Source organism: Dermacentor silvarum, chromosome 7 (genome assembly GCF_013339745.2).
Source record: "Dermacentor silvarum isolate Dsil-2018 chromosome 7, BIME_Dsil_1.4, whole genome shotgun sequence".
Taxonomy (NCBI): Eukaryota; Metazoa; Arthropoda; class Arachnida; order Ixodida; family Ixodidae; genus Dermacentor; species Dermacentor silvarum.
The window spans coordinates 103587470-103613489 of record NC_051160.1 but is presented as its reverse complement, the minus strand read 5'-3'; the positions used below and the strand labels follow the sequence as shown (position 1 = coordinate 103613489).

Sequence of the window (26020 nt, the reverse complement as noted above, 5' to 3'; positions counted from 1 at the left end):
TCTTGTGCTTCTCTGGACCCCTTCTCGTCGCGTCGGTCTCGCCGAAGAGCTTTTATCGCGTTACACCGGATCTTACAACGTTTTACGGCAACCTAGTGACGTGAACTACGAAATCACCCCACTGCACAGTTCTTCACCATCTACCCTACCATCTCGTGACTTCGTGCACGTATCCCGACTGAAGCCGTACTTTTCCGTCGCCTCCTCGTGTACTTAGTCTGCGCCGAGACGGCGCTCAGCCCGCCGGGGCGGTTTGATGTTAGGGGCCGCCTCCTTGCATTAAGGAAGAAGACGACGATCGCCGGAAAACTCTGCGCGTGTTCAGCCATCTTGGCCATCTCTGTCAACAGTCCCTGTTTATAAGTCCTGTCCCGCTTTTATCTATTTGACACCCCGTCACAATATTTTTACTGTCGTGAAATGAACCTCTGTCTGGTCGTTATGATACATAGTAAAAAGGAAGGGTCTAGGATATCTACCAAAAAGTAAAAACACCCCAACGTTTCAGCTGCGCTACGGTAGCCTTGTTCACAATCTGTCAAAGCGTTTTAACGTTGCATCTGCCCACGAGAACCTTGTTCCCAATCTTTAAGTGTCTTAAAGTCCCGTGTCTGTTCTTTCTTTCATCCTCGTGTGCGCTTTCATACATTTTTCCTTCAATTGCACATAGCATCGCAGAGAATAACACTGGCACGCGAACAATTCTGGTACCACAACTATCAGTTGGGTTACGACAGAGCTCGGCTTTGGCAGCTTTGACGGCTTTGGTTTTTGGCGACGTCAGGCGCTACCGGTGGTCTGGGAAGCCCAGTGACCCCTTTGCAAGGTGCATTTTTCCCACAGAGTCGCAGTCGTCATGAACAACATGTTCACTTCACCAACACTGTGTATTTATAGTCTTTTTCATTACGCTTTGCAGACTTATCGCCAGCTGGAACGCTACTATTGTTACGGACAATCTAACAAAATGACCCTAACTGTTGAAGATGGCTATTACGTATGGGAACGTATAAGCTTTCATGGATAGTTAGTGCAGTATTTTGCAACCGATACACCCCCCTCCCCCCTCAAGCATGTTGAGCGGCCGGTTTTTCATTGCTTGTACTACGTACAGGGCCTGGTATAGGATATACGCTGAAGGCTCGTTGCCAAATAAAGACATGCGGGGACTACCAAACTTCCATTGATGCGTCGGCATATAATAGCACTGGTTAGTATGCTTGCCTGATCAATGATGTAGAGGCAGGTAGCGTGGGATATCCATTCCCTGGCGTGGATACCGCATTCGAAGAAGACGATGGGCAGATTGTCCTTGGCCTTGATCTAGAATGAAACAGAAAGGAAACAGCCTAATAGCCAAACCTCCGGAGCGTGGCTGGCAACGTGTGATGATAACAAAGAGCATGTTGACAATATTACTGTCAGCTTCTTTACGTCTACTGCTGGATGAATGCCTCTTCCAGCCCCTAATTATCCCAGGTCTTCATAAGTGTAGTTTTTCACAGCTTCAAGAGTCCCACTAACAAACAATAACTCACGTTTCCTTTGCCAAGGTATACTGAGCAATATTTTATTTTTTTGTGTATTTTATTCTTCACACCTTAAACCCTTCAAATTCGCAGGTTCAGGAGCTCAATGATTTGTAATAAGTCATCTCCAGCATTGCGTTGTACTAAAAACGCCACCAATGAAAAACTGCGGCATTTTTTTCTCCTACAGACTACAAACCTTACGAGATCTCTCAAGAGTCTCCCTTGTTCGCAAGAGATCTCAAGCTATGCCCAGGAATAATGGATATATCACGCTGGCAACCCTGAGGGCCCCATCTATTTTGAGCGTTTCAAATATTCGGTTCACTTACGTGAGCGCCAATGATGTCCCTCCCTTCGTATGATTGGCCAATAGACGTGTAAGACACGTGGTCGTACTCCTTTGCGTACTGCTGGAGGGCGTCCTTGAACTGAAAACGTAACAAAATGAGCACGCAATCTCTCCGAACATGCCAAGTTCTCTTCGAGGTACAGACAAGCTTAAAGGCAAGGTAAGTCAAGAAGACCCACATCGCAAGTACTATGCAATGGTCTTCCGACATGAGCCTGCCCCTTAGACTGTAATGACGTTGCTTTCCTTAGTCAGATAAAAGAAACCCAATTAAAAAAATAACAATATCAGGCTGTATTAGTAGGCTGCATCTTTGTAAATGCAAATACATTACTTTTACTCAGATCAGGTGCCCACAATGCCGTGAAATCAAGGGCAAATGACAGACGGCGACAGCACGTCCGGACTATCAAAATCGTTAATCGTGACTTCAACATATTTGGCCTGATGCCGTTGAGGATTACTAATTACGATGTGTGAAATCAATATTTAGGTAATCGACACTATGTGTATCCAGCGCAAAAGTGCTTGTTTTGTAAGTGTTTCTAATTTTTATCCCTACGCTATAACTAAACGATGCATTTAAAAATTACACCATCTTCCCGTAGGGGAACTCTGAGTAGTATGCGAAGCAGCCATGGGGTCGACTCAAAGTAGTTTTATCAGCTGCATAAACTTGGACATAAAGCAGCACCAGCAACGCGCAGAACTGCTGTCGACGCCGTCGGCGTTTTGCCCGCGTTCGCACCGAACGCGCGCGGTGTTGGTGACTGTTGCCGGTGCCTCTGGGACGCCTACCGTCGCGCCTCTAACCTAAGCTGCTTCGCATCATCGCACATGGAGCCGCAGGTGTTGCCGTTCGTTGCGCAATCCGGAGAGGAGAGGAGGAATGCCGAGAGAAGTGCATATGAGACAAGGAGAGGAGGGGGAAATGGATGCGCATGCGCTGAGGAGAGGAGCGTTGGAGAGGAGAGGAGGAATGCCGAGAGGAGAGGAGATGAGACAAGGAGAGGAGGGGGAGAAAGAAGGATGCGCATGGGCAGTGCGGGTGTGGAAGCCGCACGGTGGATTCAGGGATGGACATAGCCCCGAGCATAAGATGCTTCGCATCTAAAAATTACACCATCTTCCCGTAGGGGAACCCCGAGTAGTATGCGAAGCAGCCATGGGGTCGACTCAAGTTCCCATTAGTTTTCAGATCGGCCTGTCGCCGCTGCGGTTTCGTGGCAGCGGCTCGAGCCCTCTTCTCCGCGGCGCTGTTCACGGCGCTGACACTGGCGTTGACGCTGGCGCTGTCCGTGGCACTCATCGCGTCGTTGCGGGAGGAGAATGAGGACAAAGTGAATGATGATGAGTGGGCGAAGCACCGGGGGATCATTCGGGCAAAACGCCGGAAGTGGAACCGGAAGCGGAACCGGTAGTGGAAACGGAAACGGAAGCAGAAGCCGGCTTCCGGTTCCGGCTTCCGGAAGCCGGAGCTAGGCGTACATATACTATACATATACATACAAGGAGAGGAGGGGGAGGAGGATGCGCAGTGCGGGTGTGGACACCGCATGGCGGATGGAGGCAGGGACATAGCCCCGACCATAAGCTGGTTCGCATCTAAAAGTAGCGAAAACGGAGCCCTGTAGTAGTTTCTTAGGAAAGCTGAAAATATATTGGCGATTCATCTTGAAACTGCATCGCGAACACGAGAAACGAGGACAAAAAGGCGAAGGTGACAGACAGGCGCCTTCGCCTTTAGCTACCAACTCGCCCAACTATCAGTACTTTTACTATACTTTCAAATGTAAAGAGACCCCACATTCACAACCAAGACTGATGCCATGCTAATTCATCCACTGGCCTCAGCTCGACGCTACACCAAGCAGCTGAAGATTCTAGGCCGTGCCCTACCTTGGCAGCAAATGGTCACTTACCTGGGGCTCGCCATTCACCACCGGCTCACGTGGATTCCTGCAGCCAAAGCCGCCATACCAAGGTGCACCGCGTGCAGGGAGCTGTAAGCAAGTTACAACATGGCCGTGGCTGCAACAAAAAGTGGGCGCTGCGGCTGAACCAGGCTGCAGCAACGTCCGTGCTCTTGAATGCCCTTCCATTGGTCAACCTCACACCGGCCAGAAGAGAGCAGCTGGAGGGTCCGCACAGAGTTGCTATTAGGAGCATCCTGGGGCTCCCAAAGTATTCACCGGTCGCTGCAACGCTGGCAGAGGCTGGTGAATGGCCACTCTCGCTGAGGATGCTTGAACGCGCCCTGGGGCACATTAACCGCCTTCATCGTGCTCCGGATGGCGGAGACTTGCTGGCTAGACTCCGCAGCCAGCCGTCCTCACGGATGGGAGCTCTGTGCCTGTTGTACGAGCAGGTGATCGCGGACCCCCTGTGACAATCGCGTTGCCTCCACCACACCATCGACCTGCGGGAGTCCACATCTCGCTCAATGGATCGCATAAACGACAGACACCAGCCGCAGCACTGCAACAGGTTGCAGCCTGCAAACTCCATGAGGATCTGGAAGGAAGTCTGCTGGTCTACACTGATGGATCAGTCCTGGTGAACGGATCGGCCGCTGCAGCCTGCACCATCCCGGCTAGGACGGTCAACAGACAATGTCGGATCCCCTTCGCCGTGACAGAACTAGCGGGGCTCTATCTAGCCGCCGATGTCCTGGCTGAGGACCTTCCTGGGCAACCGGTGGCAGTGCTCTGCGACTCAAAGTCAGCGCTCCAGAGCCTAATCAACCACCGCCGATCAGGGCTGATGGGGGCCCTGCTCAGCTCGAAGTTCTCGGCATTGGCTGCCGCGGGGGTCACCATCTCATTTCATTGGCTGCCTTCCCATGTGGGAATAGCCGGTAATGAGGCAGCGGATACCCTCGCCAAAACCGCCCACCATCCTGAAGTGCCGCTCACACGAGCAGTCGCTTCCTCGGATTTTTCAAGGCAGCGCTTGAAAAAACTGCTCACAACTGTCCACCCGGATGCCAGAGTGGCAAGTGGCAACGGTCCCAGGCCACTTCCAGAGTGTGGCCTTACCAGTAGGAAACGCGCAACGTTACTTCGGCTGCGCACGGGCTGTGTCTGGACGGCGGCGCGGCTGCACGCCAAGGGACGCTCCACCACATCGGCCTGCGAACGTTGCGGCGACCCCGAGACCCTCGAGCACCTTCCCTGTGCTTCCCCAGCGCTGGCGCAGGACCGCTCAAGGGTCATCACTACCTACAGACAACAGGGTCTACCTGCTGCGACAACCAGCGACCTCCTGTTCCCGTCGCCTCCCCACCTCCGAGCTCTCCACAGCCTTTTGGAGTTTGTGGAACTGAACGGAATCACCGCCCATCGCTAAGCGCTCGCCCCCAGCAGGCCACCGCCTCCATCACCAGCCTCCTCCATGATCGGATGAGACTCCTGCTGCTTCTCCTTCTCTTCCCTTCCTTTCAACATCTTTATCTCCTTTTCCCCCTTCCCCTGACGCTGCGCCGTGCTCCGTGGACAGCAGAAATAAGCGTCATTTTCTTCTTCAATAAAATCACTACTACTACATTAAGACGTCGTTGGCGCCTATGTTACGCCAATCCATGTTCATCTGCGTCTTCGCTTCCTCTGCTAAGCGAAAGTCTTCTTACGCTGAACATTACCTCCGGTTAAAGGTGTTCTATAAGAGCGCAGATTTGTTGTGTGACATTGTCTCCATTTAGTTGTTATTCTTTCGCATCACCGCATTCACAAACATGTTGTCTCGTATCTCGTTCCGTGTAACAGGAGCAGGTAGCCATGCTTGTTCGACTTCAAGTGAATTCAAGGTACTGTTCTGTAGCTGTTTAGCCTTGGGTCCTTTGCAGTTTTACGGCGAAAATAAAACAATGTTAAAGCCAAACTCTGGCTGCGACGATGATGATGAGGGGGAGGAGGAGGAGGATGAATTATTGGTATCGCCTATGAAACAAATATTCACCAAGCCTGCTTGAGCAATCAAATATGCTATACAAGCTTTATTGATTTATTTATTTATTTGCTTGTTTATTTATTTGAAGTACCTTACATGCCCGTAGGACAATATGTAAAGGGGGCGTAAAATTACCAACAGTGCATACACAACCAAATAGTACAGTAAAGCATTTTGCCTACATGACCTAAACTTTTCTTTTAGATGCGAAGCAGCTTATGGTCGGGGCTATGTCACTCCCTCCCTCCTTCCTTCCCTCCTTCCCTCCCTCCATCCGCCGTGCGGCGTCCACACCCCTACTGCGCATGCGCATCCTCCTCCCTCTCCTCTCCTTGTCTCATCTCTCCTCTCGGCATACCTCCACTCCTCTCCGACGCTCCTCTCCTCTCTGGATTGCGCAACGAACGGCAACACCTGCGGCTCCGCGCGCGATAATGCGAAGCAGCTTAGGTTAGAGGCGCGACAGTAGGCGCCCCAGAGGCACCGGCAGCAGTCACCAACGCTGCGCGCGTTCGGTGCGAACGCGGGCAAAACGCCGACGGCGTCGACAACGGTTCTGCGCGTTGCTGGTGCTGCTGCATGTCCAAGTTTATACAGCTGATAAAACTACCTTGAGTCGACCCCATGGCTGCTTCGCATACTACTCAGGGTTCCCCTACGGGAAGATGGCGTATTTTTTATTTCTTAATGAAAACTTCTATATCCAACTTTCACTGTTTTACTATGCCCGTAATGGATCTGGTGCTATCAATATTTTTTTTCTCGCAATACTCTAAACGTCTATTGCTTATCACGAGTGCTGACCGGTTAATTCCTTCATCCACCTAAAATTCCAACGCTTCTGGAAGCTGGATGAATACTTTCGCATTCCCTGAGGATATGCTGAGTGGTAACCGGATTTTCGCTCCAGAAGACACCATGCCGCTTCCAGGTGCGAATATTTGCTCCGGTACATTTTTTTTCTCCTGAAGCAATGAGCTAGAACCTCAAATAGCAAAGTACTGCCCTCTGTTCTAACGTACAAATTTTCCCTTGTTATGTATTTCTTGCCATTCTTGTAAATAATCGTCATGGCCTTTGTTGTTTCCATCCTTTGCATCCAATTTGCTGTTTCTGTTTCTCACAGAACCATTTTGATGCCTAATGGTTGTCTATTTACACTTCCAATTATCCTGTATACTTGGTTGCGAACATTTTTGACCACTTTCCCCATTAGGCGCCCACGCTTATCAAGTGCAGATACTTGTGCCCTCTACCAACCCATTTATATTCATCCATGCTTCTGAGGCTTTCTTTAAAACTAATTGTGCTCTGCACTACTCTGACTTCGAAAGACGTCCAGCCGATCTCACCCTGCACTGCCTCATTTGTGGTTTTACCGCGGGCCCCCAAAGCCAACCGGCCAACCGATCTTTACAACACCGACAAAATATCCTATTCAAATAGACAGAATTGCATTTACGAACGTTCGCGCTGGCACCAGTACTTTTTTCCAGATTCTACGCTCCCCGTTATATTTATTGTAGCCCCAAAGAGGTCTCTGTTTCATTATTGCTGCGTGCCGCTTCCCCTTCATTTTTAGATTACTTTGGTGCGTGCATGGGTTAATAGGTATTTCCTTTGGTTTTTTATACGCAAAGGTATTTATATTGCTTCACTATGGGTATGGCCTGCTGTTAAATTGATACGGCATGATTACTCTTCTCGTCATTAAATATCATAATTCGCGGTTTCTCTACGCTACATTTAAAGGGCCCCTAAACCACCTCAGATACTTTTTTAACATTTCAAGTAAACACGCGCATCGAGTTCAGAATGCCGTCAGGATCAACGATGCCAAACGCTGCAGCGCTACGCGCCGCGGGAGCGCCAAAAAAAAGAAAAAACAATGCCGTCCTCCTCCCCTCGCCATTTCGGTAAGCCCAGCAGTCGTCATGATGTCAGCAGGGGGAATCTGGTGATGTCAACGGTGGAAACGATGTCCATTGGTCGAACAAGAACTTACGACTTCCGGTTAGTCTGCTAGCAGGTACGCGCGCTCCCTGCTCGTCCTCGCCGTGTTGCTCGCTTGTGCGCGCTTGCGCATCGGTAATTGCAGCCCGCAACGCAAGTGCCAAATCGCTCGTGTTCCAACACAGTCATGCTTAGCGGTCTGATTAACTGTGCGAACAGTTTCGGCCTTTCCAGACGTGCGCGCAACACAGGGTGTATAGTGTCACGCTTCGCATAATACGCGCCGGCACCGCGGCAACAGTGGGTAGCCGAGAAGCGCCGAGTCTACGTCCACGTTACCGGCACGCTAACTCGCCGCACGCCGTTTGCCATTCGCGGGCCGCCGGTCGACAGCGGTTTTGCTTGCGAGCGGCGAGATTTCCTTGCCGTACGTAGAGAGGATGAGACCGGGACTCATTTGTGCGGCAGCCTCACCGCAGCAGATTGCTCGACGGCGCCGATATCGTCGCTAGGCCTTTTCCGGTTCTCTTCAAAGCTAAAGCGGACGGCGCTTCGAAGTGAATTACCGACGCTCACAAGCCGCAATATTTTCTTATCGTTGTTATCGCTCTTCGCAATAATTGTACACAAAGAAGAAAAATACGCTGATATTAGCGGTGCCGTCGGCTGCGATGCGAGCACAGCCGAGCCGGTCGTCTCCCGTCGGTAGCCATGCACTCAGCTGCAGCCGATGTTTTCGTTGCCGGTGGCGGAGGCGCGCAGCTTCGCGGTCGTCGATTCGCCTGTTGATCGTGCAGCGGGCGGGGCGCCGGCGGAACTGCCGTCTACTTTGGACACCTCTCGCGCGGCAGACGAGGCCGGTTCGTCGTTCGTATATGTGCCGCTAGCATCATGGCTAGAGTGGACGTGCCTTAACCGGAAGTAGGCAGTGTTTTGAGAAGCGCGTTGTCGATGACGTTTGTCACGTGACATTTCGAGCAGCACTCGGCGAGGAGGGGAGACCAGCCGACGAGGAGAGTAGCGAAGGAAAGAGCGAAACGAGGGAGGGCCGTTTTTCGATCATCAAACGCGCGTAACTCCGCTATTACGGCACCATTTCGAAAAATTCTCGCGGCTACGTGTTCGTTGTAGACTCGTGCGCAAGTGCAACGCCAGAACTAAATTTCGACGTCTGGGTGGTTTAGGGGCCCTTTAAAGCCTAGATTTGTCGCTGCGTTGCTACACATATTCGCAAGTCTCGGTAAATACCTTGCATTGTCCGACAGTAGCACTATGTCGTCCGTATACATCAGCCCAGGGAACATTTGCTGCGCCCTTTGTCCATTACGAATGTAAGATAAATCATACCATAACTTACTGTTGTCCAGTCATCTTTCTACGCTCTTAGCATAAAGCGTGAACGGCAATACAGGCAGAGAAGATCCTTGCTTCACTCAACGATGGATTTCCGCAACACCATCGCATTTGCTGCCTTCCTATACAATTTGTACTCGGTTCTCGTTACATATAGCCCTCTGCAGCTCCACGAAATCGTCCTCCATGACTTCAAGCTTGATAATATGCCATAGGAATTCTCTGTCTACGCTGTTCTCCATAGATATTCTGTGTCTGGATGTGGCTTGGTGCGGCCGAATACGTCGCACACAACGATGGGGTGGACTAGCCGTAGGACCCGAATTCTTCACAATTCGGCTACATCACACTCACATGTGAACCAAACAAGCTATCCTGACGGCCGTGTGAATCCAGCATAATTGAACGCAGCTTTACAAGATGTGCACAACGACGCAATATCCTGGCCCCTTCCATATTTTCCGCGTCAGATGTTAAAATGGTAACGACTATATTTCCTTGTTTAAGATTGTCATTAAATTCTTTTTTAAAGAGCGAAAGTCCAGAAAGCGGTAAAGTGAACGCACCTCTGAGTACCGCAGGTATCTCTTGAAACGATCCTCTTCCGTCGAATATGTAGCGAAGCGCATCTCCCTGCGCTCATTATCGATCGATCTGAAGAGAGAGACAGACTCGATGTTAGTAGAGCGTTACAGAAAATGGTGCACGCAACCACGCCGACGCACGGCTCAAGTAGCCTGTCACAAAGCAAAGCTGTGTTTCCATCGCCTTGAACTCATTCCCCTTGACAAATTAAACAAAAAAAACATACGCGCCAAATAGTGACAACAATACCTAAGAAATGAGCCAGGCCCAGTAGGACGGAGTACCGCATAAATACTATGTCTTACACCGTGTCCACCGCAGGTGCATAACAAATTAAGTATCGAGCACAACAAATATAATGTTACCGGAACGAAGAAGTGTACTAGTATTTACAAATGGGTTTTGTAGATGTAGATGGGTTTTGTTGGCTGCGTAGAGAAGCGAAAACGAAAATCTTCTTCTTCGTCTCCTAGGGCACCAACCATGTCCTCTTCTTTCCACATTACATACTGTGACAATATGATGACCGTGCCTAGCATCCTTTTATTGTACACGGTATTACAGCACAGCCTGTACTAAAGTGTCGCGACAAAAAAAAAATAATGCTTTGGGACGTTAAGACCCAGGAATAAATAAATCAATCAAAGTTCCAAAATGTCCATTCTGTTGGCAAATTGAGGTGCCGAAATTGCCAGACTGCAAAAGGAACGTATGGTCAGTACTAAGAAAAACAGAAATACTGCCGCTATACGTAATTACAAAAAAGAGGCGTATTCATGACGTGAATGCACAAAACAAACGTTTTCAATAACTTAAAACAATTGTTGTCGCAAGGTAGCCAATCAAATGATCACATCATGTGCAAAAAATGAGTGGTTTTATTTAAATCTGTAAAAATCAAATGATTCCTTAAGACAAAGTATTACCTCAGGAGCTGCTATGTAACGACATGTGCGATGAAGTTTGAAACTGAACGCATCGGCCACTCGCAGCAGCTACTGATACTGGACGCTTCGGCTGGCAAACATGTGCGGCTGCGTGCCGAGTCAAAATTTGTAGCGACTTGCTATCATTCAAACTTCGCCCCAGAATTCTTTATAGGACGCGCTCGGTCCCGATATTGCATCGATTGACCTTTGAAATTCGAAGATGAATATACTGAATTAGGAGCGATTTTCAAGGTTTTTAAAAAATGAGTTTGCAATAAAATGGTACTGAATTGGCCGTTTAGACATCTGCCCTCAAGGCACTAATAAAAAACTTAATTATAATTTTTTCGTAATTAGTCTTCTGAAGCTCACGGCATTAGCGTCACAATATGTCCACCTCGCCTAGGAACTGTCTGCGAAAATGCCACGATCACTATGCTCATTACTTTTGCATAAAAATCTGTAGCTCTAAAAATGACACCCTTTATAAACAGCACCCACTCAGGCATCTCAAAATGAACAAACTATGCTCTGAAATAGACACCAATGGGTGTGCAAAGTTTAATTTTTTATTTTAGCTCTTGTGAACTTCGTAGAAGTTTCACGCAAGCGGCAAATTGATAAATCAAATCCATCCTATTCGAATGCTCTACCGCATCCAATGAACAAAACTGCCCTATCTTTTTTGACATGATCCGACTTTCAGTTAGTCAGCAAGGGGGATTGCTTACTGAAACCGCATGTAACGAAAACATGTGTTAATAATATATCGTTATATCTTTGCAACCGCACTACACACGCGTCTTAGTTTGATGTCATTGTGAAGAGGGCAAAATCCCTTACTCAGTTATGCACTCAGTGACGTGCACAGATTGTGCCGTTGTCGCTCCACACATGACGCAATGTGAGCTAAAGTTAGCCTCACGCACGGCCTTTAAAGAGACCTCGCATGGCAGCATGCTTGCCGATCCGAGTGGGAGTGGCTACGTTTGAAAGACCTCACTCATCCATAGTAAGTGTATAATCCGGGAAACTCAAATCTACGCTCAACTTCAGTTACAGCGCTTATAAGAGCGCATTTTGGTGCAGAAATCTGAATGTTGCTCGGCTATGGCGACCCTACATTCGACACGTGCGGTCCAAAAATGGCGTCAGGAGACTCAGGCAGCAAGACAAAGGGATGCCAATTCCTGCGCACCAGCTTTGGCCACGGCGGGCCCACCGCGAATAGGGAACGAGTATGTCTGCATGCGAGATTAGACCGTACGACCTCCGCTAGCTGTATCGTAAGTTAAGCATGTAAGCTTCGCAATGCCTGAACAACTGTCAATTGTGTATTTTGTTACGGCATATCTACACGTTCCCTAATGACCGTGCACCCCTAGCAGAACGCACAGTTTGACGTACCTCACTGTGGCTGCGTTCCCGATACAGCCTACCCAATCATTTTTGTCTGATGTTTTGTACACGTAAACTCTTGGCTACGGTTTTTTGAATGCGAAGCATTTCCTGGCTAACATTTTGCACTTTGACACTATCTATGTATCTATCTATCTATCTATCTATCTATCTATCTATCTATCTATCTATCTATCTATCTATCTATCTATCTAGCCGCCTACATCCTGGTGCTCTCATGGTCGTTTCGTTCACTTGGTAAGTACCAAAATTGGCATAGCACGACAAGAGTGTATGACGACCATAAAAGATAGGTCATGACATCAATGTCATGACATGCGTATAATGTAGGTCATGATACAGCCGCCAGCGTCTTGGTGCTCTCATGGTGGTTTAGTTAACTTAGTGGGTACCAAAATTGGCGTAGTATGAAAAATGTGTATGGCAAACATAAATGATAGGTCATGACATGCATGTCACGACATGCGTGTCATGTAGGTCATAAAACAGCCGCCTACGTCTTGGCGCTCTCACGGTCGTTTCGTTAACTTGCTAGGCTTCCCGTACACTCCTTCGCATAACATCGATTCCCACAGAGCGTGGGATTTGCCGGCTTTTTACTCTATTTCCGGCAATTCGCTTAAAACGTCTCATTCGCTAAGTCACAATTTCGCTGCCTTCCTTTGGTAAAATTAGCCTTTCATTCTTAATTTTAACAAATTTTATCAAGACTGGTTCAGCGGTTGCCTAATGATGACATTTCTACATTTACAATAGATTTGAATAGAAAAATGTTGAGTTGGCGCCGAAGTACAACTTCTTTTTAAGAAGAGACGTTAAGGATAACACAGTATGGAGACTGAAAAGCTGTCGTAAAGCTTGCCGTAATTAGTTCGAAAACTTTGTACTATTTCACTTTGTATCAGCGAAACCATGTGGCGATTGAGGCAACTGGATCCGGCAACTAGCTATTAGCAGTTATATTAAAACGGCACCATTCCGCTGGGAAATTGATATACAACTAGTTCAAGTGAATATTTATTTACTTTATAAATCGACAGGCCACTGAAAGAAGTAAGAAATTGAAATGCGTTTGATGTGTGGCTGCTAGATAAGTTGTAGTTCCTGTAGCTTCACTAAAACAAGCACTCAGTAGCCATGAATTAGTGTCTTTTCTCCGTTACTATGATGCGTCTATTATTCCAATCGTTGGTTCAGTAGTGAGAGCTGCGCCCGCTTCGTTGACACACAAATCTCGCGCTACTGCATTCAATGCATCGGCATTCCAAAGTCTCGCCTTCAAGCAGTTAGGAATAATTCATTGCCAGAGCTTTCCAATGTTCTGCTTATTGCTGTTATGCCGTGTATCAACTTTGTAGAATGTTTTGTTTATCAAAGCAACCATCCTGCAATATGCATGTCAACTTCATATTGCATTACATGTATTGGCCCAGCATTTCCATGGGGGGCATTGTCAATTTGTGTAAATCTACCTTGTTTATCATGTTTCAAGTCATTATACTATTACTATGGCTTATAAGTTGGTTTTTCTTAGTTTTATGTTGACTTCAGCATAAACCCTCAGATGAATCGAAGTATGTGCAACTAGAATTGGCGCAGTAAGTGTGATTTGTGGTAATAAAATCTCGGCACCGGACAGGTTAATTTTCCTGTTTTTTATATTGCGGACTCAAAACCTTTCAAATAATTGGCTTAGCGGTTCATCGTATAATAAATTAACGTCAGGGACAGTTGACAAGAATAAACGATCATGACATCGACAACGGACTGCGCCCGAACCACCGTTGCAGGGTCTGTTAGCTGCACGTTAAATGGACTCACTCTTGCAGGTTAAGGCACTTCGTCGTCACATTGAGGCCTTCTCGGGAAGCGGTGGCCAGGAAATCGTCGACAACTGCCGGTCTGAGCCGTAGGAGCGCCGGTCTACCGACAGCGGTGGATTGTTCCCAGACGTCGAGCTGGGGGCGTTCAAGAACAAGAGAAAAAAACAGAACGCGTCATCTCCTTGACAAAACATGGCCGATAATGACGACGGGTAATCACGATTGTGGTAGTCATGGAACGTGTTAAGGCTCATTCACACTGGGCCAACACGACAAAGATTTTGGTCTGCCGACTCTTGGCGACAGCAGTTTACAGGATGGAAAACGCTGTCGCCAACAGTCAGCAGACCGAAATCGGTGTCGTGTCGGTCTAGTGTGAATGAGCCTTTAGGAGGCGCGTCGTTCATGTTACGTTCGCACGCCGTCCCGATCGCGCATTCGGATCAGGCCGACCCAATGGATTTGACTATTCAGTGTCAGTTGGATTCGTGACTCAAGCCAGGCGCTGGAAGGCGGATGACACTTCTGAATGACTTTTCTTGCACTTCCTTCTTCTATGTCATCGACACCCCTCATCAAGTCCCCGCCACCCCCCCTCCCCCTGTGCAGCGTAGTAAGCTAGCGCACGCTAAGGCCCACCACTCTGCCTTCTTACATATAAATTATCTCTCTCTCTTTTACAGATTTCGCACACCTGCTCAGAATTCGACATGCTTTTTGTAACCTTCCTACGCGCAAACAAACGGATTCTATATTCGTACACTGCAGGAAAAATCACCAAATCACCAATTACTTTGCGCATCATATCATGTGTGTTCGGGTTCTTTTACTTCGTGCGTGCTTCGGCATCAACTATGCAGCACAACTTTAAGTGTTCAGGAACCAACTAGGCTATGATGAGGCTATACACGCAACTTTTTACAACGAAAATCAGCCTGCTTTTCGTCTTCGCCCCAAAGGAGAGAAATACCCGATGGATGCAACCTACAAAAAGCCGAGATACTTCACTATTGCTATAGGACACATCTGATTGAACGTCAGGTGCTGTCGGGATAAGCAGATGGATGATACGGCCAATCAGTATTTAATTGCACTAACAAATAGGAAAGAAGGAAACGTTCTGGGAATAGTTGGGTCTGACTACTTCGCAGGAAGTCAGAAACAACTTTATGTACTGTCGGCGTCAAACTAAACTTGAACAGCGGGGCGCGTGGCGCAAGTATAAGTGAAGGTATAGTGCGCGCCGTCCAGTCATCACCATTGACAGGCGCGCACATCCGCTTTAGGCACTGCGCGGTCCCCCTCTACTGAGATAATTTCACTTCTGGTTTGGAAAAGGAGAAAATAATGTTGCTCTTTACGGCGCCTACTGTCGCACTGTCTAGTTTTGGCGGTGCGCGCCTGTTAATGGTGATGACTGGACGGCGCGCACTATACATTCACTTATGCTTCCGCCACGCGCTCCGTTGTTCAAGTTTCGTTTGACGCCGATAGTACATCCGCCGATAAGGTAACAATACAATCTTTATTTGAGAAGCCGGTGCGTTCAAGTGTGTGATAACGTATGGCGTCGAGAACCTCCTAACTGTGTACGCATCTTGCGATTTGCATTCTAAGACACTTTGGCGTATCACAGGCAAGGCAAGCGGCCTAAATATCGTCTTTCTTACGCTAAGGGGAGGAGGATTTTGTAATCAATTGATAAAAAAACCATGCAGGAAGCACGCAGACAGATTCATTGTGAAACCCCTGAGGGAGGCGTACCTCTTGGCGGAAAAAGAAGCAGTGAAGGCCACCCTGTGTAATGTCGCATGTCTAAGATAGAATTTCACAACGAGATTACTAGATAAAAAAAATGTCGCAGTTTCGCCCTAAGGGCGAAGCAATGAATGCGATAGCAACACAGCAATGTCATACGAAGTAAGGTGAGCGGCTTTGGTAGCAATATGAATTGTAGTAAACATGAGCTGATTAAGTAAGCAGGTGTGCTGCGGCGTAAGTAGACTGACATGAAGAGAGACTCGATGACCACGAGAAGGCGCGTGTGAAACGGTGGTGTTGATGAGAAGCGCTTGCCGTGGGTAGCGCGTGCGAAGGGACACACCTGTAGCGCTGCACTGCCGATCCGGGCAGCATTGCATGTGTAGCGTGCGTTGGAAAATGTGGCCCGACTATTACTAACTGAATGAACAAGCCTGGTGTGAGCGCGCACAAACAAACATGAATAGATCACACTGAATGACTGCAGACAACGACCGTCAAAACTCTGGCAGCAAGCTAATACGCCGCAGCGGCGAAGGTACGTGCGGTCTATCGCTTCAACGGAAACTGAGCGGCGAATGCACGGCGCATAAAGGTCAGAGCCGTGTGGAGATAAGAGACGGTGCGAGCGAGCGACGAGCGCGGTTGTTGGCAGAGTGGAAGTGCGCCCCCCCCCCCCCTCCCCCCGCTCCCTCCGGCGCTGGCTTCCCGCTTCCTTGCTTGCGCGTGGGAGATTGAGTGCCTTCGCTCTCCGTGATAGCGCGCGTCCCCGCACGCTTCCGCTCGGGCATACGGCACGCGGCGAAGATTTTATCTATAGGGAACCTCACGGCGACAGCGACGGTGACGACGACGGTGACGACGACGGCGACGACGACGGCGACAACGACGGCGACGCCGACGGCAGAAATCCGGTTGAAGTGTCCATATAATTGCTATCGCAATAAAAGCTTGTTCTGAATTCATTCAGCCACCTTGAGGACTATGAGCAATACGTGATTTTTTATTATTATTTGGGATGTATTCACTGAGAAAGCGCACGGCAGCATTCTTTTATATTTATGCTTCACTTTGGTTGCTTTATGACCTCAAAATGTTTTCTCCAAGCGTGCTGAGCCAGTTTATGCTTACAAATAATTCATTTTATGGCGTAACTTCATTAATATAGATCTCTTTCTGAGTATGCCTGTAGCATCTCTATACATGATAATGTTTGGTAAGAAACAGTCACGCAATAACGTTTTTTAACAACTTTTCGAGCAGTATTCCGAAAACTATTGGATCATAGGAATAGACAGTAAATTAGACTAATGGCAACATACATGTTTTTATATGGGATCCCCATATGCTCATATGGGTTGGGTAGATGTTAGGCTTCTTACGGGATTTTTCGATAGGGAATGTATTCAATTTGTTATATCAGTCATTTCTTTCCGATCAAGGCAAAGAAATGTTCGAGGTACATGAGCTTTATTACTGGTTAAATGTTCCATTTAACAATGAACCTTCTTTCATTCTTCGACCTTATGTTTCATATTACCTTCTAGCTCTTTCTTTTGAAGCCTTCAACATCCAGCTAAAGAAACGTTCGTAAACTAAATCAAGATTTGGCAAACATAGACTCGTGCCGATGATTGCCGAAGCTGACTAGTCACCTGTTTCATGTCATCCTGATGCCCAGTCTTTTTACACTCAGCTTTTATTGCGCTAGCAACTATATGGACCCTCCAAGCGGATATGCCGTCGGCGTCACCGTCGCCGTTGCCGTCGCCGTCGCTGTGAGGTTCCGTATGACGTCCAACGGTGATGAAATCCCCGCCGCGCGCCGTATGCTGTATGTGCGAGTGAAAGCGCGCGAGGGACGCGCGCTTTCATGGGGAGCGAACGCATGGCGAAGAGCAAACGCGACTTCTTCTGCCGCGCTAAAGGCCGCGGGGGACGGGAGGAGGGGAGGCAACGTTTAGCTGCGGCACAAAAATGTGTGGCGCTGAGCCGTGCTCCCTCAAGGGCTGCAGAAGATAGCGCCAACCTTTCCCTTTCCCTCAAGAACCACTTATCATCATCATCAAAATGTGTACAAAAACGCTGTTAGGCGAGAAGGCGGTAAAGACTTCCGACGCTGCTCGACGAGTGTCCCGCGCCAACCTTTCCCTTTCCCTCAAGAACCACTTATCAGTGTCCCGTTCTGATCTCGTCGAAAAACTCCGAGCCGCCGCCAGAGGCACCGCCAACGGTCACCAACGCCGCGTGCGTTCGGCGCGAACGCTGGCAAAACGCCGACGGCGTCGACAACTGTTCTGCCCGTTGCTGATGCTGCTACATGTACAAGTATATACAGCTGATAAAACTACTATCCTTACTCCGTATAGCTGTCTACTAATTTTCTATCGCAATTGATGCTTCGCCTTTCGGGTGAAACTGCGTCATTTTATTCATTTCCACCTGCATTCAGTCGTCTATTCGAACGGCTACATACCGAAAACTAGAATTTTCCACGTAACCATTCGTTAACTACTAGAATTTTGCGAAGTTTAATACATCACGATAACCTTTAAGAAAATGTAATGAGCAAGCATACAATCAATGCCTTAAATTGAGATAGAAAATACTGCAATACCCTGACACAGTTATTCATGCCGGCAAAGAGGTGATTCTATGAAGAGAGGCCTTTGCTAAATAATAATAGAACGCATAAGCAATGGCACATTGTCAATGAATTTCTAAATAAACAGTCTAACCCGAATACTATAAATGAAATTAAGTATAATGGAAATGCTTACTCCTCTCCGACTGACATCACTGATACTTTTAATAGCTTTCTTTTTTCCTCCTCGACATCAGATAAGCATTCACTTTGTGCTCATTATCCACGTCTAGTGTCGCATTCATTTCTCCTTGCTCCAACTGTTCCTTCTGAACTTACGGCTACCGTTCAGACTCTTAGGAAGACTAGGGTTGACTTAATTAACGTACTCGCCAACCATATCAAAGAAATAATCAACATTACAGCCGATGCACTCACATACGTAATTAACGTGATCTTTCTAACTGCTACGTTTAAAAAGTAATTAAAATTACTAAAACAATATCAATATTCAAACAGGAAGATAAGACTGATATAGCTAACTATAGACCCATTGAAACTGTCCTGTTTTAAGAAAGGGCATACACAAACTAACTGAAACTCGTATCACCCCATATATGAAAAGAAATTAGGTTATTAAGGGTGGACGCTTGAGCGAGTTGGTACTAGTTCATGGAGGTGTTTTGCGCTGCGTAGAATGGCTTCAAGAGAAAAGAAATTCTTTTCTCCTGTGTTTTTTTCCCCAGGACCATTGATGTGCTGTGCAAAATACCACCGTTAACTTAATTAAGCCGAGGTAATTTGGCTTACGTTCTCAATATTCAACTAACCTATCAGAAATTTTTCTGGCAGGCAACATTAAAAGAGGCACTGACGACAGAAATTTCGCTAGGTCCGTTTTCATCGGTTTTGCTAAAGCTTTCAATTCCATCTTCCACGACATCCTTTTCTTGATCTTCAGTCAATCGGTATAGCAGGTCGTCCTTTGCAACTAATAAAAAGTTATCTACTGCGCTTGGAAATGACGGTCAGTACATCAGGCAAGCTATCCGGCTCCTGAGTTACCAATATAGGCGTTCCTCTGGGGTTCATCCTTGTCCGACTACTATGTTTAATTTATGTTGACGATCTTCCTAATTGTCTTCATCTTTCTACGCAACGAGTCCTTTATGCTACCAAAATACATATCCCATAATTTCATACTATGAATTGTACTGTGTTCCTTTTTCTAAGTTTCGCTTTTACTGATGCTTTTTTTTTAAATGTACTTTAGCTTTTTCGGGCTCCTAATGACAAATCTTTAGATTCACTACTTCTTTTAGCTGCTATTTCATTTATGTCTTACGAGTCATAAAAACAAGAGACCACAGTGCTTCAGGAACCTCTTTGTGTATAATTGTTAGCATACACTGGACTATACGCGTGCTTTTTCTTTTCCAAAAGTTGCTCGAACGATGTCACTATAGATAAATTAAGTGGACATCATTTGCAAGAAAAAACAATGCAATTCAATAACTAATACAGCTAATCACGGTAATTACCGCTCTAATTACAAGTTTACGGCACAACTTTACATTAGAAAATTCAAAGAAATCGTTACAATCTTCTAGTTCCATATTTCCACATTTCAAAACAGCCATGTAAGCTGAAATATTTGGCCTCAAGTTATTTCTTCAATTTACCTCATTACGCACGAAGCACTGCGAAACAGAGCTTGCTGTGCAACCGTCCTGTGACGTAACACGGTGGCGAAAATGAAGCTTGGCTATACGGTGCCATAAAGCGCTCCATCCGTCTAGTCCCTCCAGCTGAAGTGACTGTGCATCCAATCGGCAGTTTCGCACAGCGCCGAACGGAATAAGATCGCGGGAAGCGCGACGGCAGCTTCATTTTGCGCCGACCTGATATTGCACTTGCTTCTCGTTGACCTCCCTGTCTTCACTCTCTCTCTCTCTCTCTGTGGCACACAGCCAGCGGCTCAAGTTGTCTCTTCGGCGAGAAGCATTACTTACGCACACGAAATCCCCGGAGAGTATAGATAAATAAATCATCGCTTTAAAAACAGAAAAGAACCGATTGTCCCCCCGGCGTTGTCGATGCCGCTGCTCGGTGACTGTTCTCTCACCTGCAGCGTATCGGCCAAGGACGATAAGAGGCTAAGGTCAGCTGCCGTGGCAGCCGTCACCGACACCAACCGATGCCTGCAATCAGAAGGCAAGCACTGCGATTACTTGCCTCGAATGCGCAATCGCGCATACGTGATTACTTCTATGTGTGTACATACGCGGACCATTTTATATGAAATCATTTAGTTGCGAATAAGCACCTGTCCTGTGTTTCCACCGCATCTCGGCTTTTTTTTTCCCGCAGCGCTAAAAAGTACGCATGACCAATTAGTTCGCGTATCGATCTTGCTGGATGATCTTGTTTCGGCAGAAATAACGGCGATTTGAAGCTGCTATCAGTATAAACTCGAGAATGAAACTTGGAGAATTCTCAGTAGCTGCGATAGAATATACTTGCGGGAAATCTGATACCTTCATACGTACGTACATGCACGCATGCATACACGTACATACATACATACATACATACATACATACATACATACATACATACATACATACATACATACATACATACATACATACATACATACATACATACATACATACATATATATATACATACGTGCATACATACATACAATTCCGGCCGCGGCGGCCGCATTTCGATGGAGGCGAAATGCAAAAACTCCCGTGTGCTTGCGCTGTAGTGCACGTTAAAGGACCCCAGCTGGTCAAAATTAATCAGGAGTCCTCCACTACGGCATGCTTCATAATCAGAACTGGTTTTGGCACGTAAAACCCCAGAAATAAGAACATACATACATACATACATACATACATACATACATACATACATACATACATACATACATACATACATACATACATACATACATACATACATACATACATACATACATACATACATACATACATACATACATACATACATACATACATACATACATACATACATACTCATAGTGCAGTGCACTTCGGGTAAACTTCCGCCACGTGAGCCGAACCAAAAGCTGTGTACATAAAAGCCCCTTCTCATTATTTCCATGCTTGCGGTCATCTCCGCGGGTCTTCGATCAGCCCATACGACTTAAGGGCTTTTGTTATACATTAAACTACAATGCGTGCATTTAGCTTAAACTGCAAAACAGAAATGCTAGTGGTCTACAACTGTATCCTACAAAATGAATGAAGTCCTGCGCTATAGCTTAACATACCGAACTGAATTCGTGTAAATAATTCATCTAGATGGCGTTTTAAAAGAATAGCCTTGGCAAACTGAACCAGGCCTGTACGCTAATAACATACCCTGATGAATTGAACTCATACCATATGCAAAAAATCTTACTCGTGCAAGTTGAACTATACAGGCATGAGCACTGGCAGGTACAACGGCCAGTCTTAAATGAGTTTTTGGAACCGCGCACAGACACACAACGAAGAAGAACGCGAAAAACGAGCGCTCGTTGGGTGTCGTTCTTCTTTGATGTGTGTGTGTTGGCGCTTCCTAAACAACCGTGAATCTATACCAACTGGTTCGGTTATCCACTCTCCAGCAATCTTCAATGAAGCTGGGTCAAACGCAGCATATCGTGGATGTAGTATAACACGTTACCCCGTGTAGTCAGCACGCGCCGTCCGCTTGGAAGCCAAGGATGCCCAGGATCCAGTTGCGGCCAGCAAAGCCGCGGTCAGGTAGAGCAGTGGGCGTGCCATATTGAGACCTCGAGCTTGATCGATTCAATGCTGCGTCGCTTTTTCCGGGGCCGTCGTCGTGTGGTAACTTCCGAACGAGTACTCCGCTCATTTATAATTGGCCGATAATCTGCGACTCTCCTTATCTCCAAAGTTGTTTCAGCATCTTTATGGGTACGGCTTGAACTCCTCTCTCCGCAGCCATTGCCGGCCCATTGCCCCTGAACGTTTATGTGTTTCACGCTGTAATCTGTAGCCGTGGGATGTGCTCGTAATTGGCCACTGAGACAGTCAAGTCGGCTTTACTTTTATCTCTTCTTTTTTTTTGCTTTTTCATCATGCGACAGCATTTTTTTGTTTAGCTATCGGAAATGTGCTTGCGTCCGCTTGACCTTACGCTCGCCTTACCTTTCCCTCCGCAACGAAGACCCTTGATGACAGGCGCGCCCCACAAGACGTTTTGCGTTGTTTAAACTGCAGATATAACCCGCCACTGTAGCTCAGTGCTTGAGCACGATGACGCGGGCTCGATTCCCCGCCGCGACTCTCGCATTCCGATGGGGACGGATTGTGTGCCGTGCTTGGGGGGCAGGTTAATAGGTGGACAGAATTAATCGCGAGCCATCCACTACGAAGCCGCTTATGGCCCCACGTTTCGGGAGGTTATAAACTTCACAATTTTAGAAATTGCTGATACAGTCGAACCTGGTTAAACGAGCAGACTGATGCACTAAAGTAAGTACGATATACCAGGTAAGTGGATATGCGCAAAGTTGCCTATAAGAAACTTTAAACGAAGATTTGGGATCCGTTCCTCGTATAAAAATTTCTTATCGCCAGTGGAGAAAAGAAGAAAGGAAGGATTCCATCTATTGAAAAATAAAAACTACTCGCAGCCACCAGCAATTTTTGCCTGAACCTGTTTATCGGTGTCACTAAGAAAAGCATTCTGGATGCGTGCGATTTTGTAGGCCTGTTTACCTTTCGTCTACCTCCCTCAATGTACGGCACAGTACCGGTGCAGTACATTCTCTGCGGATATTGCTATAAAAAAAAGCCACGAAAAACCAAGAAAAATAAATAAAATATGACTCCCTTCAAAACTGCGTACACGGTATTCAAGCGGCTTTATGGCAGTGACCACGTACGTTTCTATATAAGCATTGTACGGTTCATTATGAGGGAGTTTTTTCATGCGAGTACCGGTGAATATCTTGCGCGTGTTCGATATAGAGAATAATTAGCTTTACCCAAGTTCGTGTAAATTTGGCTCCACTGTACAGGTTAGAAGGGCATACCGCGGATCTTGCTGTATGCATCTCATTCCCACAAAGTTTGCAACAGGCAGACGAAGGAGACGAACATGACCGACTGCCCGCGGGGATTCTGCAAGCTGGGATGGGATAAAGAAGCCAGAAGAGAGAAGGTGTATGTAGAACAAGATATGTAAAAGAATTGAGGGATTGTTACGCTATATTTTAGCGTTGGAAAATACTCCTGAACATATAAAGAAATAGGAAGTAAACTGCCACAACAATGCAAAGAAGTTTATATTTATTTATTTATTTATTTATTTATTTATTTATTTATTTATTTATTTATTTATTTATTTATTTATTTATTTATTTATTTATTTCCTGTACCAGAGATGCCCCATAGAGGAGGGTTTTACAGAATGGGTGGCAACATGTTGTCAGCTGAAGAGTGATTCAGTGGCGGTCATAATATGCGTGCGATTGAAACGGAGGATGAAGTTAGCAGGAAGATCATCAGTAGATGGTGTCTATTACAAAAAAAAAACTTATTGTTGTGCACGCTATTAGTGGGTACGCGGCCTTCTTGCTCGGAGGTCGGAGGTCCTGCAGTGTGGGGCCGTCATAAGACGCAACGTCGTAGACGATGTGCTGAACAGTAGAACAAGATAAAATGTTTCAGGTTGTTTTGAAGAAGGAAATGTTGCGGCGCGCTGAAACTTGCAGGCAGTGTCAGATAGGATAAAGGTGATCATCATACAAGCGTCGGGGGTGAGGTAAATACCTCGCGGGAAGTTAAAGGTTTCCGTAATTTCTCACCTGAGTCCGTTTCAAAGCTGTCTCGAGAGACATAATGGGTGACAGGATACAAGCTGTCTACTTGCACAGTACATATACAGGGTGTTTCACTTAACTTGGGCCAAACTTTAAAAATATGCAAATGGGCTACGTAGCTGGACAGAACCAAGGTAATGTTGTTTGCCGTCGCTTGGGAATACTCAGAATATTTTTTTGCATTCTGCCTAATTAGAATACTAGTGTTAATTAAATAATCAAATTGTCAATTTTTATAACTATATATTAAAAGTGTAAATGATAAAATTTCCGAGCGATATGAAAAGCTTTCGATACAGCTTTCTGTTGCTCAATACGTGCTACATAGTATTCTTTTTTCCTAGCGTGAACGAAGCTCGCGAATATACGCAAAATTGCCGCGCGATTGGCCACACGAGGCACTTTAATTGCTTGTATTCGTATGCCTCGTGCACGCTCGGAAAAACACTTTTATGTAGCACGTATTGAGCAACAGAAAGCCGTGTCAGTAGTTTTTTCATGTCGCTCTACAATTTTCTCATTTCCACTTTTAATATATAGTTATAAAAATTGACAATTTGAATATTTAATTAATACTATTTGTGCAATGAGGCGGAATGCAAAAAACAGTCTGAGTATCTCCAAGCGACGGCAAACAACATTACCTCGGTTCTGTCAAGCGACGCAGCATTTGCATATTTTTAATGTTTCGTGCAGGTTACGTGATACGCCCTCTACGGCGTCCGCGTCATACAGTCATCATCATGCCGCCAAGCTCATGGAGAACCTTGGCAAGCGAGTGTCCTAACTAGCAAAGCGCGATGACATCAAATTAACTACTTCGATACCGTCCCACTTTGCTAGGACAGTAGTCATTCTGAGACTTCCGCTGCTTCGGCCATATGCGACATATGCCACATATATAGGCGAAGCAATGGCAGTCTCAGAATGACCACTACAGGTGGTAAATAAACGTGACTTCAGAAATACGGTGTCTCGCTACATTTCTCGAATGCTAATCGCGTTTTCATCGACAGTCATCGTGAGATGAGTAATGTCGCAAGCTTGAGGAGGTCCTAAAAGCAGCAATTTTTGAGTGAAATTCAAGGGGCCCCGACCAACGCTTAAAAGGCAAAAGCTTGGTATCGTTTGCCTCCGAGGACGACCTCTCGCTTTCGAATAGTGGCAGGCTTTTACGTTTTTCCGCGGCTCAGCCCACAGTCACACTGCCTTGGCTTGGCTTTTGTATCACGATGTCCGAACAGGCCTGTTTGGTGGTTCACGGACATTGAAACGCACGCGATTGACCATATCGACACGTATGTCAGCGGCACAGACGGTCTCCTCGGAGTAATCTGGTACGATTAAACGAGATTACTGGCCTAAATTGCAATTTCTTTTGGGAGACTTGTGTACCTGCTGTTTTATTTCCAAGAAGTCGAGGTCGCGTTCATTTTGTGCAGATTTACATTATCACCAGGACCTCATGAAATACCGTACAAAGCGCTGGTCTACCGTGTTTTGCAGCCTCGAGGTGTCTTACTTGATCTCTGCAATGAATTAGGGTAAGATCGCACGATTTACCCAAGCTGGAAGAGTAATCGTTTAGTTTCAGTTCTTACGCTTGGCAAAGCTTCATACCACCAAGCTTCATACCACACGTTCTCATTGGCCAGCTGCGTGAACCAATGGGAGGTTGATTTTTGCGCATATGGAGTGGTAGCTTGAATACTATACTGTCCTATCCTGACGCCCATGGCAGATTTCCGGTCTTACTTTGCGTCGATTGATAATAGAGAGTTTTTAGCTTGTCTATGTACGATTACCCTGTCCGGAATATCGCGTAACCAGGTACGTACGTACGTGGATGGCAGTAATGATGCAGTTAGCGATAGCTGGTTACGTTCTGTCGACCACAACATGTTAGAAATGATTT

At 46.5% G+C, this 26020-nt stretch overlaps 1 protein-coding gene across 1 annotated transcript in view; it reads right to left on the bottom strand.

Moving 5' to 3' along the window:
- Window positions 1-22264, bottom strand: part of LOC119459051 (carboxypeptidase B) — a 34231-nt gene extending 11967 nt beyond the window's left edge. Inside the window, exons 1-6 of the mRNA XM_049670042.1 lie at window positions 21939-22264; window positions 20362-20437; window positions 13890-14026; window positions 9702-9789; window positions 1862-1960; window positions 1225-1323 (exon numbers count right to left, since the gene is read on the bottom strand). Coding sequence (XP_049525999.1) covers window positions 1225-1323; window positions 1862-1960; window positions 9702-9789; window positions 13890-14026; window positions 20362-20437; window positions 21939-22039 — 600 coding nt within the window. The 5' untranslated portion in view covers window positions 22040-22264. The remainder of the gene's footprint in view (window positions 1-1224; window positions 1324-1861; window positions 1961-9701; window positions 9790-13889; window positions 14027-20361; window positions 20438-21938) is intronic.
- Between the last annotated feature and the right edge of the window lie 3756 nt (window positions 22265-26020).